This window comes from Pyrus communis, chromosome 12 (assembly GCF_041283825.1).
Source record: "Pyrus communis isolate YQ-2024b chromosome 12, ASM4128382v1, whole genome shotgun sequence".
Lineage (NCBI taxonomy): Eukaryota > Viridiplantae > Streptophyta > Magnoliopsida > Rosales > Rosaceae > Pyrus > Pyrus communis.
The window spans coordinates 22,781,842-22,798,567 of record NC_142576.1 but is presented as its reverse complement, the minus strand read 5'-3'; the positions used below and the strand labels follow the sequence as shown (position 1 = coordinate 22,798,567).

General features: G+C 36.5%; 2 protein-coding genes, 1 long non-coding RNA gene and 1 pseudogene across 5 annotated transcripts; 3 read left to right on the top strand and 1 right to left on the bottom strand.

The window, feature by feature from the left end:
* Nucleotides 1-2,287: 2,287 nt before the first annotated feature.
* On the top strand, nucleotides 2,288-4,836 carry LOC148692521 (uncharacterized). 2 transcript variants are annotated; one of them, XR_015953891.1, is made up of 5 exons: nucleotides 2,288-2,366; nucleotides 2,700-2,785; nucleotides 2,955-4,219; nucleotides 4,322-4,539; nucleotides 4,641-4,836. It is a non-coding gene; the product is annotated as an uncharacterized LOC148692521 (long non-coding RNA). The 2 variants fall into 2 exon arrangements; XR_015953890.1 differs by having other exon boundaries at nucleotides 2,297-2,366; nucleotides 2,700-4,219.
* A 3,135-nt stretch (nucleotides 4,837-7,971) lies between these two features.
* Nucleotides 7,972-9,119, bottom strand: LOC137745913 (NDR1/HIN1-like protein 10). Its single transcript, XM_068485946.2, has one exon. The coding sequence runs from the start codon at nucleotides 8,900-8,902 to the stop codon at nucleotides 8,216-8,218; it is 687 nt and encodes a 228-aa protein (XP_068342047.1). The 5' UTR covers nucleotides 8,903-9,119; the 3' UTR covers nucleotides 7,972-8,215.
* A 4,232-nt stretch (nucleotides 9,120-13,351) lies between these two features.
* On the top strand, nucleotides 13,352-13,903 carry LOC148692520 (uncharacterized). The gene has a single exon (XM_088680966.1). It carries the CDS (start codon nucleotides 13,352-13,354, stop codon nucleotides 13,901-13,903), a length of 552 nt encoding a protein of 183 aa, XP_088537092.1.
* A 764-nt stretch (nucleotides 13,904-14,667) lies between these two features.
* Nucleotides 14,668-16,526, top strand: LOC148692519 (uncharacterized; annotated as a pseudogene). The gene is made up of 2 exons (XR_015954061.1): nucleotides 14,668-15,920; nucleotides 16,247-16,526. The product of XR_015954061.1 is annotated as an uncharacterized LOC148692519 (transcript).
* Nucleotides 16,527-16,726: the final 200 nt, after the last annotated feature.

Here is a 16,726-nt window from a genome sequence, read left to right as displayed (position 1 = left end):
TCTTTATATGATTTTACAATCTTATCTCATTGGTTTTTCTTTGCATCAACAATATCAAAACTAGGGGTGGGCGCGGTCGGGTCGGCCCAAATGTAGTGAAACCGGACCCTATCTGTTTTAGAAGTGAAACAGGACGGGACAATATCAAATATAGGGGTGGGCGCGGTCGGGTCGGGCCAAATGTAGTGAAACCGCACCTTATCTGTTTTAGAAGTGAAACAGGACGGGACAATATCAAATATAGGGGTGGGCACGGCCGGGTCAGCCCAAATATAGTGAAACTGGACCCTATGCGTTTGGAAGTGAAACAGGACGGGACGGGATGGGTCATCATATTTTCGAAAATGAAACCGGATTTAACTCAGCCCTTTTGAAACGGGCCAAATGGGTCAGTCCCAACGGGTCCATTTCCTGATCCAATTCCAATATGAAAAACCTAATGCAAATTTTTGAAGGCAGTGTACGAGTATTGAGTAAAGCTTGTGTTTCTGTTCTATTTCTTTACTGCACAAAATCGTAACTAGAACCAAGATGCAGAAAATCCCACATGTAGAATTTGTATCCACTTAATTCCTGACTAGAACCACATGCAAAAAAACCCAAATCAAGTAAAACTCGACAGATCTCCTTAGAGGTTATCTTGAAGGATCTTAAACTACAAAAAAGCAAACTAGGATCGACGGAGATGGTCATGTGGGTGGGAAGGACCTCGATAGACGGAGATGGGGATGAAACTCAATCGACGAAGAACAGACAGAAACGGCGACGAAGCAACGACGACCGGACTAATAGGGATGAGAGTTAAGAGGAAGGGGAGTCAGTTAGGGAAAGAGAAATCGAGAAACTCTCTCAGTTGGAGGGATGAGAGTTCGTCTGGGGCTGTACAGCTACACACTATGTGACTCTGTTGTGTTGTCTGTTGGGGAATTGAAGGAGGGTGGAGATTAAATGGAAGAAAGGTTGGACCACTAAAAAAAGGATCAGGATCCTTTCCTGATCCTTGTATAAAGATCCTCATGACCAAGGAGTGTGGGCCATTAGATGAAAACCCAAGGGCTACAAACAGGGGGTCCCTTTAAAGTTATAATAATTATAGCCGTTGGATTTTTATCCAACGACTCACACTCCTTGGTCATGAGGATCCTCATCCTTAGATCAGGAGAGGATCCTGATCCCTAAAAAAAAGCAATGAGACAATCTGAGCCATTAAGAGCAAATTAAAGGAGTTGACCAAGGAGGGATGCCAAGACCATCCAATAGAGATGTCAAATTTAAAATTTAAAATTCAAATTTGAAAGCTTAAGTAGTACTTTGGTATATTTTAAACTATTGATCTCCAACCGATATGTCAAATTTTAAATATAAAATAATAATTCATATGTATTCTCTTTGCATTGGGAATGAAAAGAAACAAAAGAATAATGGTTTAAACAATAAAAAATTAATAAAAATTATTTAATAATTAATTAAACAAATCTGAATGTGCTGTCAAATTTAGCAGTAAAGGGGAGAGATGTCAATTCATGTTATACCACATCAGATTTGGCTTCTCGGTTGAAAAACATTAATGCTGTTTTTTGTTACCTTTATTACTGACATTTTGACATCTCTTTTGGAGATGTTATGAGGCGACAAAAGTACATGTTGGGAAATGTGTGCTACGAAAGTTTTTGGTTGGAGTTTTTTTCGCAAAAATCCCATCGGTAGAGGATATTAGAAACAATTTAAATTTTGTCGTTAGATAACACCTATGACGACAACTCAATTGGCCGTTATAAATAACCTAAGCGACTAAATTATTTCATCACATTAGAACTTGACGAAATAGTTTGCGATAAATAAAATAATCGTGGACGAATTGAACTATTGGTTTAAAAAGAGTTCACTTCTATAATAGGTTTGGACGAAAGAATTTGTCAAAGGCAACAAATTATTTTGTTGCAAAAATACTTAAGATTTAAAATAAATAACTTCATGCGTTAACGGGAAGTAGAACCTTAATAGCGTGTTTATTAACCCATAATCGGAATGAGAATAAGAAATCCAATTCCGATTACGGATTATACATGTGTTTACTAAAATGAGGAGGAATCAAAAATGCGTGAGGCCCACACAAACAATGGAATCAAATTCCTGAAATTGAAGGATTTGGATTTCCAACATATACAAGTTATTTGAATTCCGAATTGCCCAAGCAATTGGAATGATAATTATTTTCTCTTTATGCCCTCACTTATTTTCATTATTTCCAAGATTATCCTTTTAACCTAGGCTTATTTTTCTTTTCACCGAGCTCATTTCTATCTTCTCTCAGCCGCAGGCCTCTGTCCTCTCTCAACCGCGACTCTCGTCACAATTACGGATAGGTAAATTCTACTTCTTCTGCGTTTTTATCTCTGTGCTCATAGAGCTCGATGAATATCAGCGTTTCGCTGTTCGTTTCTTTCTTCTCCGCGATGGATTTTCTTTCCAGGATTTCGTGCAATTTTTTTTTTCCAATCTTCTTCTCTTTTTATTTTTATTTTTTGGTGTGCGAAAAACTTGAGAGAGAGAGAGAGAGAGAGAGAGAGAGAGAGGGAGGGAGAGAGAAAGAGAGTGAAAGAGTGAAAAACTGAGAGAGTGAAAGAGGAGTTTTTGTATGTTTTCCTTTGAGCTTACCGTCTGAGGAATCAAAGAATCATTTTTTATTTTTTTTCCAGAAGAGGGGAGTGGAGAAGGAGGACTGGAGGAAGCAGAGCTCAGACTGTGAGTTGGGTTTTGCTCAGATTTCTTGCTTGTGCATCAGGTATGCTTCTTCTAGCTGCTCTATTCTCTCTCTCTCTCTCTCTCTCTCTCTCTCTTTCTGTACTTTTGGAATGGTTTTTCAGTGTCTCTCTCTCTCTCTTTCTGTGCTTTTGGAATGGTTTTTCAGTGTTTTGCGCTTGAATCTCAGATTTGCATTGCTTGTTCTGTAGGGGGTTGTATTTTGTTTTCCCATTAAATTTGAAATGGGAGGAATAATTAGCTGGTTTGCTCAATTGTAGAAGACAAAGTTTGCCAAAGTAATGTTCTTGCAGAAAGATTTTTTTAGTTTTGAGTTTCTGGCGTTTATGGGAAACTGCTGGTATGCTTTTAGGGATTTGGTTAACTGAATGCGATGATATTTGCAAAGATTGGGAGAAAAATGATGGATTCCTTAAATGGGGTTCTTTTAGATTTCGATTTGGGTGTGCTCAAAAGTGTGAGATTTTGTAGCTATTCACATTGCTTCTATTAGGGGCTCATTGCGTATTCAGGTCAACTTCCATTCCCTGGTATATGTGACAACAAAATGGATATTAAACACCTGAAGCTATTGCAAAGGAACTTTGAACTACAATTTATGTTGTGTAAATTATGTTATCACTCTATCAACAACGGGGAGAAAAGTTAGAGGATTGTTTTAATTTACCAAGTTCATGTGGAGCAAGTCCTCAATCTTAGTATTAGCAAATAACCTATTAGTCGAAGGGAATTAAGATAACCAGTAAGTAAATTTTTGTAAATATTTGAACAAATCTGTTTTGAATTCAGGGCATTGTTCATGCTCCCTGTATGTAAATTTTTGTGACTGATTGTGTTATGTAATGTTAATTTATTTCAGTTTGCAGATATGTTTATTAACTTGTTCATTGAAGTCCTCCATGAAATATTTTTTCTTCATTATTTTGTGTAGACTAATGGCTTGTCTAAGTTTGTCCACAAAGAAGAAATTACATGCTGCGTTGAATGTGTTGATTGTCTATCTTCGAACTATATTTGTTGCATGTGCTACTTCTTGTTTCTATTCTTGGTATCGTTTCCAAAAGTGCCTTAGAAGTCCCTCACCTTGTCAAACAGTTATAAGAGTTTACAAGCAATTATAATACTTACATGGTTTAATTTATGAGAGTGATGTGACATGTATTGTTGAACTACAAATGGATAGATGATCCTTTCATAGATTATGTCAAGGTCTTGTGACTAGAGGACAACTACGAGCTACTCGAAATGTGTCTATAGAGGAGATGGTTGCATTTTTTTCTATACATTCTTGCACACCAATCGCACAATTAACCACCACTTTAGAAGGTTTGGTCGAACAATTGGTAAGTATTTCCATGAGTGTATTAAAGCAATGATTCGATGCCAAAAGGATTTCTGGCAAACACCTGAGCCTATCCCTGAGAACTCAACCGACACAAAGTGGAAATGGTTTAAGGTATGTAGTATCTACATGCCTACACTACTCAGTAATTACTAGCTTTTTATTTCATAGTTTAGTTTGTTAATTTAGCGTCCTATATACTGTGGAATTGCTTAGGTACACTAGATGGAACACCTGTTAAGGTGCATGTACCGGAATGTGATAAACCAAAGTATAGAACAAGGAAAAATGAAATAGCAATGAATGTTTTGGGAGTCTGCACTCCAGACATGTAGTTTATATATATGTTTTACCTGGACCGGAAGGGTCCGTACATGATGGTCGAGTTCTTAGAGATGTTGTGACTAGGAGAAATGGATTGAAAATCCCTAATGGTAACACTCACAACTTTTTTTAGTAATTAAAATTCTTAGCTTTTGAATTGCAAGTGATATAAAGTTGTAAGTTTGACAATTTAATTTTTTGTCAACAATAGGTTGTTACTATTTAGTTGATGGTGGCTACACAAACGGAAAAGGTTTTCTTGCACCTTATAGACGAACCCGTTATCATCTGAATGAGTGGAGAGATGGTTATCGTCCTACGACACCAGCTGAGTTTTTTAATATGAAACACTCAAGTGCTCGGAATATCATTTTAATTCCTCCTCAAATCAATTCATCCTCAATTCACTCTTCTCAATTTGATTACAGATTAGTAAACGTGCCATAAGAGCGTCCAAAGTTGGGGTAATCTAGCAAAAAGACAAAACACTAAATCAGAGAACGAACTTCAGTTTGCTCCCCTAATGATAGGATCACACACTTGTATTCTTGCTTAACGAAAGATTAAACTGGTATATTTATAATGATCACGAACTATTAAAATACTACTAATTATCGATTTATATTTTAGTGAAAGAGTTGTATAATATTTGGTTAAAAGATTTTAAAGAGCCTCATAAAGTCAAAGGTTATACCAGGGCTTTGGGCCTCAGCGTTGGGTTTGGGTGCTACACCAATGAATATAACGAGCAAAAAGAAAGAACCTTTACATGGAGCTTTAACCAAATTAGTTCTGTGGTTTTGATAAAAAGAAATTCAAAAGAAGAAAAATAACCCAAATTTAGATGGGTTATTCTCAAATTTTTTAACAACTTAATGCCATCTCACAACCCACTCACTAGAATTTGGAAAAACATTTAGGTAATCAGGTATTATATTTCTCTTCAAGTGATTTGTAGCCTAGTTGATTAAGAGTAGTTGTATTGCGTTCAAGGTTCTGTTTCGCTTTCCTTCCATGTAGTTTAGTGTAGTATACTATCATTTGTTAAAAGAAGATGCTATATTTCTTTAAGGAACAAGACATATGTACAATAGAAAACTAACGAAAAGGATCTTACAAACTTTTTATTTTAATCCAAAACGCGTAATAACTTGTTTTTTTAATTATAAAAACAAATTGTAATATTCGATCAACTTCTCGCAACCGCATAAACATAGTGAATCAGCGGCAGCCTTCATTAGAATATCCCATGTGATTAAATAAATATTGATTAGGTGAAATTATATTGCGAGGTTATTTTCATTAAAACACTTCAGATAAGCGGGTCAAAAGCAGGGGTGATTTTATCCTAAGGGGCTCAATGTAATTATGAGTGAAACACCAATGTTGTGTCGACCGAGTATTCGGCCGCAGTAAATAAACAAACTACGATATTATGTCGTCACTTAATATGACGGTCTAAAGGTATTCATTTTCACGTATAATGAAAGGTCTTAGGTTCAATTCTTGTCAAAGGTGAATTTGAATCACATTATTGGTAGCACATCCCTCTCCCCTTTAGCTTAGATAAGAGTAATGTTAGGGAGATCAAATTTGTAGACTAAATAAACAAACTAAATGAGGTGTCATCAATAAAAAAATGAGCACATTTATTAACGATTGAGTAATAATCTAATCACCAACTTTCATGTCATTTAGTTTACAAATTGAGTCTCTCTAGCATTACTCGGGTAGTCATTTGTTAAAATAAAAAAAAATAAAAAAAAATAAAAAAAGAAACGACGATACCATGTCAAGTTAAAGATACGGACAAGTAAGGGAATGAATTTTTATTGTGGGGGATCAATTGTTTATGGGAATAGAATAAGGGAACTGTTATTAGCATTCTAAAAATCTCATTCTACATTTCTCCCAAATGTATTTTTATTTCTAACAATAGAAAGTTTAGGGTGCACAATGAGATTTTTGAAGTGCCAATAACAATTCTCTAGAATAATAAGGATAATGCTATTCACACTCATTTTTACTTCTCACATACTCTTGTTAATATTTAGTCATTATTCTTTTTCAATTCATCTGATATAACGACTCAAAATTAAAAAAATATGTAAAAAATAAAAATGAGTGTGTGAATATCAATACTTGAACAATAATGGTACAGACTATAAAATCAAGGCTTATTTTTCTTTTGTCTCTTTGTTATGATTTCCGGCCGCTGAATTTTGACCCTTTCTCAGTAGTTTCTCTATCTTCCCATTTGCTGATTAATTTTTTGTTTAGGCAATAATATTAAAACTTAAAATAAGGAAAATGTACTATAGCAAATATGCATATCAACCTAACAGAGAGTCAAATGACCAAATTGACCAATATGAACGTGGTATCAGCAGAAATTTGTTCCTCAATATTCAATGAGGAGGTAAGATTTTAAGCGTCTTTTCACATTATATGTAATTTTCGTTGAAGGAGTCACACAACAAATAAAGGGCATTTTTATAAAATAAAAAAAAATTAATTGTGATTAGGATTGAATATATATAATAAGCATGTATTACCTTAATGAATAAGCATTCACGAATTCTTCCCCCCTGTTCCATTGAAACAACGAAAGCTAGCCACCAAACTATGTCTACCAAGTTGTTTTTAATTAATATGAAAACATGAGAAGACAATTATAGTTTATAAGTATGTTAAGTCAAATCTGCAGTCGGTAAGAGTTCGCAGAAGTTTTAGAAAGATTATCTTTTTCGATACATATGATATTTTACACTAAATTAATCTAAACTATAAAGATAAAGACTCGAATTTAAGTACATAGGATGAAATACACCGCTCTAGAAAGTTATAATTTTTTAACATTCAATCTTTGATTAAGTTCTGACCGAATCAACTATTTCATTTTGTACAAGCAGAGCAAGGAGTACTGCTATATTCGACTTCGACTTACAATGTGCTGTCTCCTCTTTCGGCAAAATTAGCCCATGTGACATAGAATAAGTGGCCGAAGAGACGAGACAGCTAACATGAGTCGCCAATGCTCAAGAAAATACTTCCCTATATATCCATTTTAGTGTGTTTCTGTTATCTCTCTGTTCGTGTAACTATTCACATTAAGAGAGTTTCTTTAAAAACATTGAAATCAGAATAAGTAAGTTTCTCCATCGTGATGGTAAGTATTGATATCCGTTGATTGAAGTGAACATTACATAGTATATAACTCACCAATCAACGGTTCACAATTCTAATTAGATTGCATGCGTTCGCAATTCATTTATTATTTTAAGTTTTATTCCAAAGGACAATATTCAACCGTTAAGAATTAGAAATGGTAAGAGATTTTAGTGGTGGATTATCTTTTTCGAAAGAAATGAAACGTTGAACAAGTGTAACTAAAACATCAATTTGATAACCATCACGGAAAGCAAAAGTCTAACAACTAAAAATAATCCATCAATATTTATTTATGAACATGAACGTTGAACAAGTGTAACTAAAACATCAATTTCAAAACCATGCATCACGGAAAGCAAAAGTCTAACCACTAAAAATAATCCATCAATATTTATTTATGAACATGCGTAACCAAAGTAGGTATCAAAAGTAATCATATAATCATCTCTGTATATATGAGAGCTACCTAGTAACGTAATAATAATGCCAAAAACAAAAAAAACAAAAGAATAGTAGCAGAAAGTAAAAAAAAAAAAAGAAAGAAAAAAAACCGAAAACTGAATGAACAACAAGATATATGAACTCGATCGATCAATCGTAGGCTGTGAAGATTGATTAGAAGTAATCAACTTTGCACTTTTTAGTCTGGAAAGTGCCGACTGAATTTCCGTTCTGAGTCAAGGGAACCTTCAAGTCGCATTCAATCTTGGGCTTGAACTTGCCGGTCTTGATCGATCCGAGTTTGAACCGAATCCGAAGATAAATCTTCAAATCGATCTCGTAAATCCCAGTACTCTTCTGCTGATTGTACTCTGAAAGCGCCTTCGAGTCTACAAACACTTGCTGGCCTTGGAACACGGGGTTCAACACGTTCGTTTTCTTATGCCCTTGGTAAAAGGGCGTCAAGGTAACCGTGCTGAACCTTTGATCCTCGTAAAAGGCCCGGGTCTCGATGCGATCGTAGTAAATACCGATCTTCTTGTTGGGGTTTCGGATGGTGAGGTTGACGGCGAGGTCGTAGTTGAGGGTGTTGTCGTTGGAGAAGTTGAACTGCGTGAGAGTGGCGTCCGTGACGTGGAACTTGACACGGTTAGGGCGGACGATGAGCCAAAAGATGAAAAACGCCAAGCCCAGGATGACGACGGCGGTCATGATGAGCTTGAAAACAAGGCCGAAGATGCAGCTGCAGCAGCAGCTGAGGCATCCGCTGCCGCCGCGGCCAGGGCGGTGGTAGGACTGGGATTTGGGAGGGATTGAGGGGCCGTAGTAGGCCCCGTTCAAATGGGCTTGTTTCTCTGACATAGCGGAGGACGTCGGAGGAACAGCAAACAATTTGTAGGGAATAGAAAGTAGTGAAATGGGTGTAGCTGAGAAGAATGAGAGATGAGACGGTGAAGCGTGGTGTGGGTATATATAAGGGAGGAATGCGGCGAGGCCGCGTGGGGAGGTGGCAACACAACGCGGTTGCTTTAGAAGGCGGAAGTGGTACGTTTTGTGTGCGCGGGAATTCTCTGTTTGAGAGACTATCAGCGTGTGGAGGGATGGTGATTTGTTAGCAGTAGAGAATTGAGGTGGTTCCACGTAGCTTCCTTGATTGACTTTTGCTGTTATCTGCTTCTACCCAACTTCAATTTGATAATGATTATCAGGGCCCCAAGGGGCCAAGGAATATTTATCAATGAAACCTCTAGCTAAATACGTTTTTTCAGTTTACCAACAAGCCAAAGTTTTGACACCATTGCTTTCTCCGAACTTGAATTTTAACTTTTAACATTTGATCAGTATGTGCAATGACAAACGTTTGAGTGTTTGAGTTCTAAAATCAATTACTATTCGATATCTAATTATGGCTGATTTATCAATATATATATAATGAATAAATAAAATATCACTTTTTTGACCACTTCCTACTGGTGCCTTGTTACGAATTCATTCATTATTGTTTAATCAATGATATTTTCCATTGAAGATTGGATCATTTTATATAAAAAAAAGTATGGTATTTTCATTTATTGAATAAAGGCCCTTATATAGACATATTTATAGACTATTCAAACTAGGTTTAAAAATATTGCAATACAATATAATTAACTGCAAAACCATAAAAATATTTTAAGCACTTTGTTGAAAGTCGAGCTCACTAAAAATGCAAGATTACAAGGATTAATATATCGACTAAAATCATGTTACACTGAGAATATGTGAAAAAATTAAACTCTCAAATCGCATTGAAATAGATAGTACCATGTCCATAGATCTAACCATTCTACAACTTGCCTCTTTATATAATCTTTTGGTGTATAATATATTAATTAATTGCATTTTGTAACCGAAAAAATAAGTAATTAGTGGAACTTGTATAGAAAATCTTTGAACTTCTGCTTAAGTTGTTGGCTAGATAAAACTCATGCTTGACGTTTTTGTTTCTGTTTGGTTACTTAAATGCTAAAATGAATCTTTTTTTTTTTACACCAAGAAAACAATACTAATTGTTTTGCCTATTTAATATATCTGTGAGAATGTGAAGATAAAGTCCCACATCGGTGAAAGACTAGGCCATGCAAAAGCTTATAAGGAGTTGAGCAATATAGACCTGAACTTTCTTCATGCTATCAAAGTAGGTCGACCCACGTGTAAAGCCCAACGGCCGCACATGCTCCACGATATTCAATGAGCCAAATGACCACCCATGCTCCACATCATCCAATTTGTGTTGTTCACGTGTTAAGCTTGAAATCTGCCACATGTGAAAGAGCATGTGAGAATGTGACGACAAAGTTGCACATCGGTGAGGGACAAGACCATGTAAAAGCTTATAAGGAGTGGTGCTACTTCTCATATTACCTATTAATTTTAAGAAAAACTAATGGAAAGGACTTGAAAACTTTAAGTTTTAACGATAACGACAAAATAAAGGGTAAAGTGAATAGCACCATGATTGACTTTTTAATGTAAAAATATGATTTTTTTGTTAAAATGAATAATACCGTCTTTTCATTAAAACTCTTTTAATTTTATTGTGAAATCTTAACTTTCTCCCTTTTAAACAAAGATAGCAAAGCAAATGGTTTTTTCACAGCAGCTTGTTTTAGAAAATGATCAAGTTTTGTGGAACAACCCGCAAATTACAGTAACCATGTAAGAATTTTCATTAAGCTGATTAGATAAACAATGCATAAAGAAAAAGAAGCAATATAAACAATGATACACTCAATTCAAATGAAAGAGAAAAGTGCTCCAACGGCCATATGTGGCGGCTGCCTTGAAAACAACGTAAAAAGAACCAATTTTTTTAAGGAGTTTTAACAAAATATTTCTAGTACTGTTCACTTTTAACATTAGGGACATTTTTACTTTAAAAAGTCGCTTCTAGTACTATTCACTTACAACACCTTTTTGTCATTTTGGTTAAAACTCAACCAAAAGTTTTCAAGCCATTTTCATTAATTTGTTTGTTTTTTTTTTTTTTAAGCCATGTCAGAATTAGGTCACATGTGAGCTAAATTTTATATTAATTTTGGAGCTGGAAAGACTTATAAGATATTTTAGCCTCCTCCTAACCATTATTTTGTGATTTACTGGTATCATAAATTAAATTCAGAACGTGTCATTTAGAATATTAGCCTGAAATTTTATTTTGTGATATTTGGTAATGTGAATTTAGGTGGAGACACATGTATGACGCACAAGCTATACACAAAGTCTATCTCCATTCTCCATGGGTGTTGAATTTTATGGCAGAATACTATAGATTTGACAATTAAGTAAATTATGCATTGCCAAGTTCATCATCACTTTTCGTAAATAACTTGTTCACAGTTATTTGCGGCCAAGTCCGACTATTTGAAATCATGACATGTGACATGTATCGATCCATGCCTTTCTTTCTTTCTTCTCTTTCACAAGATTATTAGAACAGTGCATTTGACCTAATTTTCAGACTGATTGGGTCAGTATTAGGGGATTCCAGCTCTAGTTCGACTATTTTCTTCTAGTTCGGTTTCGAAAAAATTTGGAATTTCAACGTCCGTTACGATTCATGAACTTGGTATATATTTTCCAAAAAAATAAAACTAAAAAGTTGTCAATGTTGCATCAAAGTGGTTTACAAGGCAGAATCACATCAAGTTCAAATAAAAACAAGAAACTCAAAATGGCAAAATTTTCACACTGGACCAAATCCACACAAACAAAATTCAAAACGAACAAAAGGTCCTTACCTGGCAACCATGACTGCAAACAACTGAATAAGGATAGAAGGAATATCCTTCAGAAATTGGGTGGCTAAGATTTTAAGAAAATGAGAAAAATTACAAGGAGAATTTTAAGAGCAAATTGAATTGGAAAACATAAAAAAAGGTGATTGCATACTCAAATCTGAGCATGCTTAACTTTTGGACTTTCTAATTTAGATTGTGTAAAACAGAAAACAACACTTATATGAATCCATCAGAATTTGTTAACGCGAGCCCAACACATGTGGGCTTACTTGACTTTTGTAATTAGGGTTCCGACGATCTTGTAGTTTTTTTACTCGAAAAGGAAATCAATTAAAGGAAGAAATCCTGAACAACAAATACTATTACAATCAAACATAAAAGCAGTAAAAAGTCGTAATGGAAGGGTCCTATCTCAAATATCCATATTGGAGAGAGATAAACCCACATTATTTATGGCATTAACCACGAAGTTTGCTTCAGGATATATATGCTTCTAAGTCACACAATGAAAGGAGGAAGCTAACCAACGGATGTACGGTCTTGAATTCTCCAAGGGACACCATACCTGCACTCCATAGCATCAATAATTAACTTAGAATCTCCTTCCACGGAAATTCTTGAGAAACCTTTTTGTTTTGGAAACTTGAGTGCATCTCTTAAAGCAAGCACTTCAAATACCGTTATATTATATTCATCCCATGATCTGGCTTCAGTCACCGTTGTAGTCCCTTATTCTCTTATAATTAGCTCCAGCCACCTCCCTATAAATGCCTTATCTCCATCAATTTCTAGTAACTTAAACATCAGAGATCCATTGTCCAAAACCTTGTGGGTGCATGAGGCTTTGGCCTTGATCAAAGGTGTTTATTTGTTTTGTAGGCACAATTTCATCAATACTGAATACGGTAGAAATTTGTTACCACATAATTGACTCCACGAGTGGTACACTCGAGAGTGGTTCCAAGTGAAGGGACGTGTTGAATAAAAAGTCTCACATCATACATTTCACAAAATAGATCACAACTTATATCAATAGTTCCACTTTTAATCGTATCAAGTCATTTTGCATAAAAATTCCACTTATTGATTGCATGAGCGATTAAGTGAGGACAATATTAATGCGATTAATGGTATACTAACTTTCATTAATACCAGTCTCTCTGAAACTTTAGACACAATTTTCCTTCAATAAGTTAATTAATTTTATATGTAGTTTATATATGTTATTATACTAACTTTCATAAATACCAGTCTAATTTATGCAAACTTTCCTGATACCGAAGACGTTGTGTGATGAGTTGAGTCAAATGGTGGCACAATTTTGGTGGGGGAGAAATCAAGGGCAACGGAAAATATATTGGGTTAGTTGGAGGAAAATGTGCAAACCTTAAAGTGAAGGAGGTTTGGGGTTCAAGGATTTGTATACGCTCAACTTGGCATTGTTGGCAAAGCGGGATGGCGCATACTACAACATCCCGAGTCCCTAGTTGCTCAGATTTTCAGGGCTCGGTACTTTTCTCAGGTTGGCTTTATGCATGCTCCAGTAAAGTCGAATGCTTCCTATATTTGGAGGAGTATTGCTGAAGCACGTGTAATTCAGTTGGATGCGAGGTGGCGTGTGGGTGATGGGAGGAGTATCAATGTTTGGGAAGATAATTGGCTGCCAAGACAATTTTTTTTCAAGGTTATCAGCCCAATTCCAGCTGGTATGGATGCTTCCTTTAAGGTCAGTAACCTAATTTTGGAAGATGGAACTTTGTGGAATGAGGAGCTGATCACTGCCCTATTTTGGGAGGAGGAGGCAAGGTTGGTTAGGAGCATACCATTTAGTTTGTTGAAACCACCGGATATAATTATGTGGAATGCAGAACCAAATGGGAAGTTCACTACGAAAAGTGCGTACCATATTGCTCGTACGAATGGAGTGGGAAATGGTAATAGTCCTGGAGCGTCTGAAATTGGCAGCGACATCAAATTGTTATGGAAAGCTCTTTGGAGGGCGTGTGTTCCTGGGAAGGTGAAGCTTTGTGTCTGGCGAAGTTGTTCGAAGGCTTTACCAACGAGGGCAAGTTTACAACAATAGAAGATTCTCACCGACGCTTTTTGTGCTTTTTGTAATGGCGGCATAGAAACAATAGAACATGCTTTAAGGGATTGTCCAAGATCGGCAAATATTTGGTTTTCTAGTCCATTGGATTTTCGAGTGCATGAAGTGAGAAATTTGGGATGGGTGGATTGGTTAGTGCGTCTGACCTCATCACTGGCAAGGGAGAGTTTTGATCTTCTTTTAGTTATGATTTGGAGTTTTGGAAGGGGAGGAATGACATTATCTGGCACGGTCTTGCGGAGAACCCTCAGAATATTCACTACAAAAATATTTCATGGCTGCAAGAATTTAAAAGATGGCATGGGAAGGAAAACTCGGGCAGAAAATCTGCGGGTATGGTGAGGTGGAAGACACCAGTGCAAGGATGGATGAAGTGCAACTTTGATGGAGCTTGGGACGAGCAGCGTGAAGTATAGGAGGAGTTTGTGTGGTGGTGCGGGATGATACAGGTCAGTTTTTGGCTGCGGTGGTGAAGAAGATTGATGGAATTTCACCACGGAGTTGGAAGCTGCTCGCGCTGGGGTTATGTTGGCACGGGAAGTCAATGCCGCAGCAGTGGAACTCGAGGGGTGTTGAAAATAATGAGTTCCTTGATTTAAGGAATGAGTTCCTTGATTTAAGGAATGTTTTATTCCTTGTTTTAGTCCTTGTTTTATTCCTTGTTTTAAGGGGAATGTCTTTTTTGTTTTTTCTTAGTCTTCTTCCTCATATATACCCGAACCATTGTACATTGCATTTATGAAAAACACATCACAAATTAAAGCTATAATTTCTATATGGTATCAGAGCAGGTTCATTTGTAACCTGTCTCTGCCATTCTTGCTGCTGCGATTTTTTCTTTCTTTCAAGGTCTAAGTCATGACTGAAGAAAGTCCTGTCAACCATGATAAGGAAACCCGGCACAATCTCTCTCCAAACTCCTCAGACGTTGAGGTTAACACCAATCAACGTTTATGTTCAGTTCTCTTGAACGAGTTCAATTATCTTCCTTGGTCTCGAGCTGTTTCACTAGCTCTCGGAGGCAAAGGGAAGTTAGGGTTTGTAAATGGAAGCGTGGAAGCTCCAGATCGTTCTTCCTCTACATACAATGCATGGCTCTGCAAAGATCAACTTGTCATGTCCTTGCTGCTCAACACCATGGAGAAACATGTTGTTGAAATTTTTAGCTACTCCAATTCTGCCCATGATCTTTGGAAAGCTTTGCAGGATATGTATGGAAATCAAAACAACTATGCACGGGTCTTCCAATTAAAGAAGGACATTGCCAGTGCTCAACAAGAAGGGAAAGCATTTGTTCAACACCTTGGGAGTCTCAAAGCCATGTGGAATGAGTTGGATGTATATCTCCCTCATACCACAGATCCTACCATTCTCCTAAAACGAGCTGAGTAAGACAAAATTTATCAGCTGTTAGGGAGTATGAGCTCTGAGTACGAGGACCTAAGGAGTCACATCTTGATGAGTCAAGACCTGCCTACCTTCAACAATGTTTGTGCAACTATCCAACGAGAAGAAGCAAGGAAGAAGGTTATGAATGTTGATCCCAATCCTAGATTAACGGAGACTCGGGCATATGCATCAAATTACAAGAACTCAGAAGCCAAGGTATACAAGGGAAGAAACACACATCTAAAATGCAAATATTGCAATGGTGTTGGTCATGAGGAAGACAAGTGTTGGGAACTTCATCCTGAACTCAAGCCTAAGTTCAGCAAAGATGGAAGGATGATACCAAGGTCCTCACAACAATTTCAACCTCATTTCAAGGCAAAACTTGCTAATGCTCACGCTCCTACTATCTCACAAGGATCCATGGAGTTCACTGCCAATCCATTATCATTGATCAATGAATTTGCAGCTTACCTACAAAGTAAGGGGCACGGAGGAGGCACACATGGTCAAGGCAATGAAGAGGGTAGTCACACAGCTATGTTGGGACAATTTGCCGGATTTCTTGCTGGAAATGAGAAAGTTCCAAAGGGAGAAGCACCAGGTATACTCAAAGCCTTTACTACTGCCCTATTAACTAGTACTGAAATTGATTGTTGGATAATTGATTCAGGCGCCACATATCATATGACAAACAAAGTTACAAATTTACATCATTTTAAAAAATTTTCAAGCCCCTCACATGTGTCTGTTGCAAATGGAAAAAATGTCTTAGTTTTGGGAAAATGAGAAATAAACTTACTCTCTCAAAAAACACCTTCCACTGCCCTCTATGTACCAACCTTTCCCTTCCAACTTTTGTCAATTGGAAAGATCACCAACACCCTAAACTGCCGTGCTATTTTCTCACCAAATAAAGTGATGTTTCAGGATGTTCTCACCATGAAGATGATTGGTGAAGGGGTCTTCATAAATGGACTTTACTACCTGTGCAAGAATGCATGTTTCACTCAGGCTCTTCAAGCTCAATCAAAGTCCATAGATGAAAACCAACTTTGGCATAGGAGATTAGCTCACCCCTCTGAACTTGTCTTGTCGAAACTGTTTCCAATTTTTTGTAACCCTTATCCTACTTGTGATACTTGTCAATTTTCTAAGTTTACTAGGCTACCTTTTGGTAATTCAATGTCTAGGACAAGTAAACCTTTTGAAATGGTACACACCGATGTATGGGGACCTGTAACTGAATCAATGGAAGGTTTTAAATATTTTGTTCTATTTGTTGATGATTTCTCTCGAACAAGTTTTCTATATCTTATGAAATCAAAAAGTGAAGTCCCTACCATTTTCAAAGACTTTCACATGCATGTTAAAACGCAATTTCAATCAAACATTAAGGTTTTAAGGTCA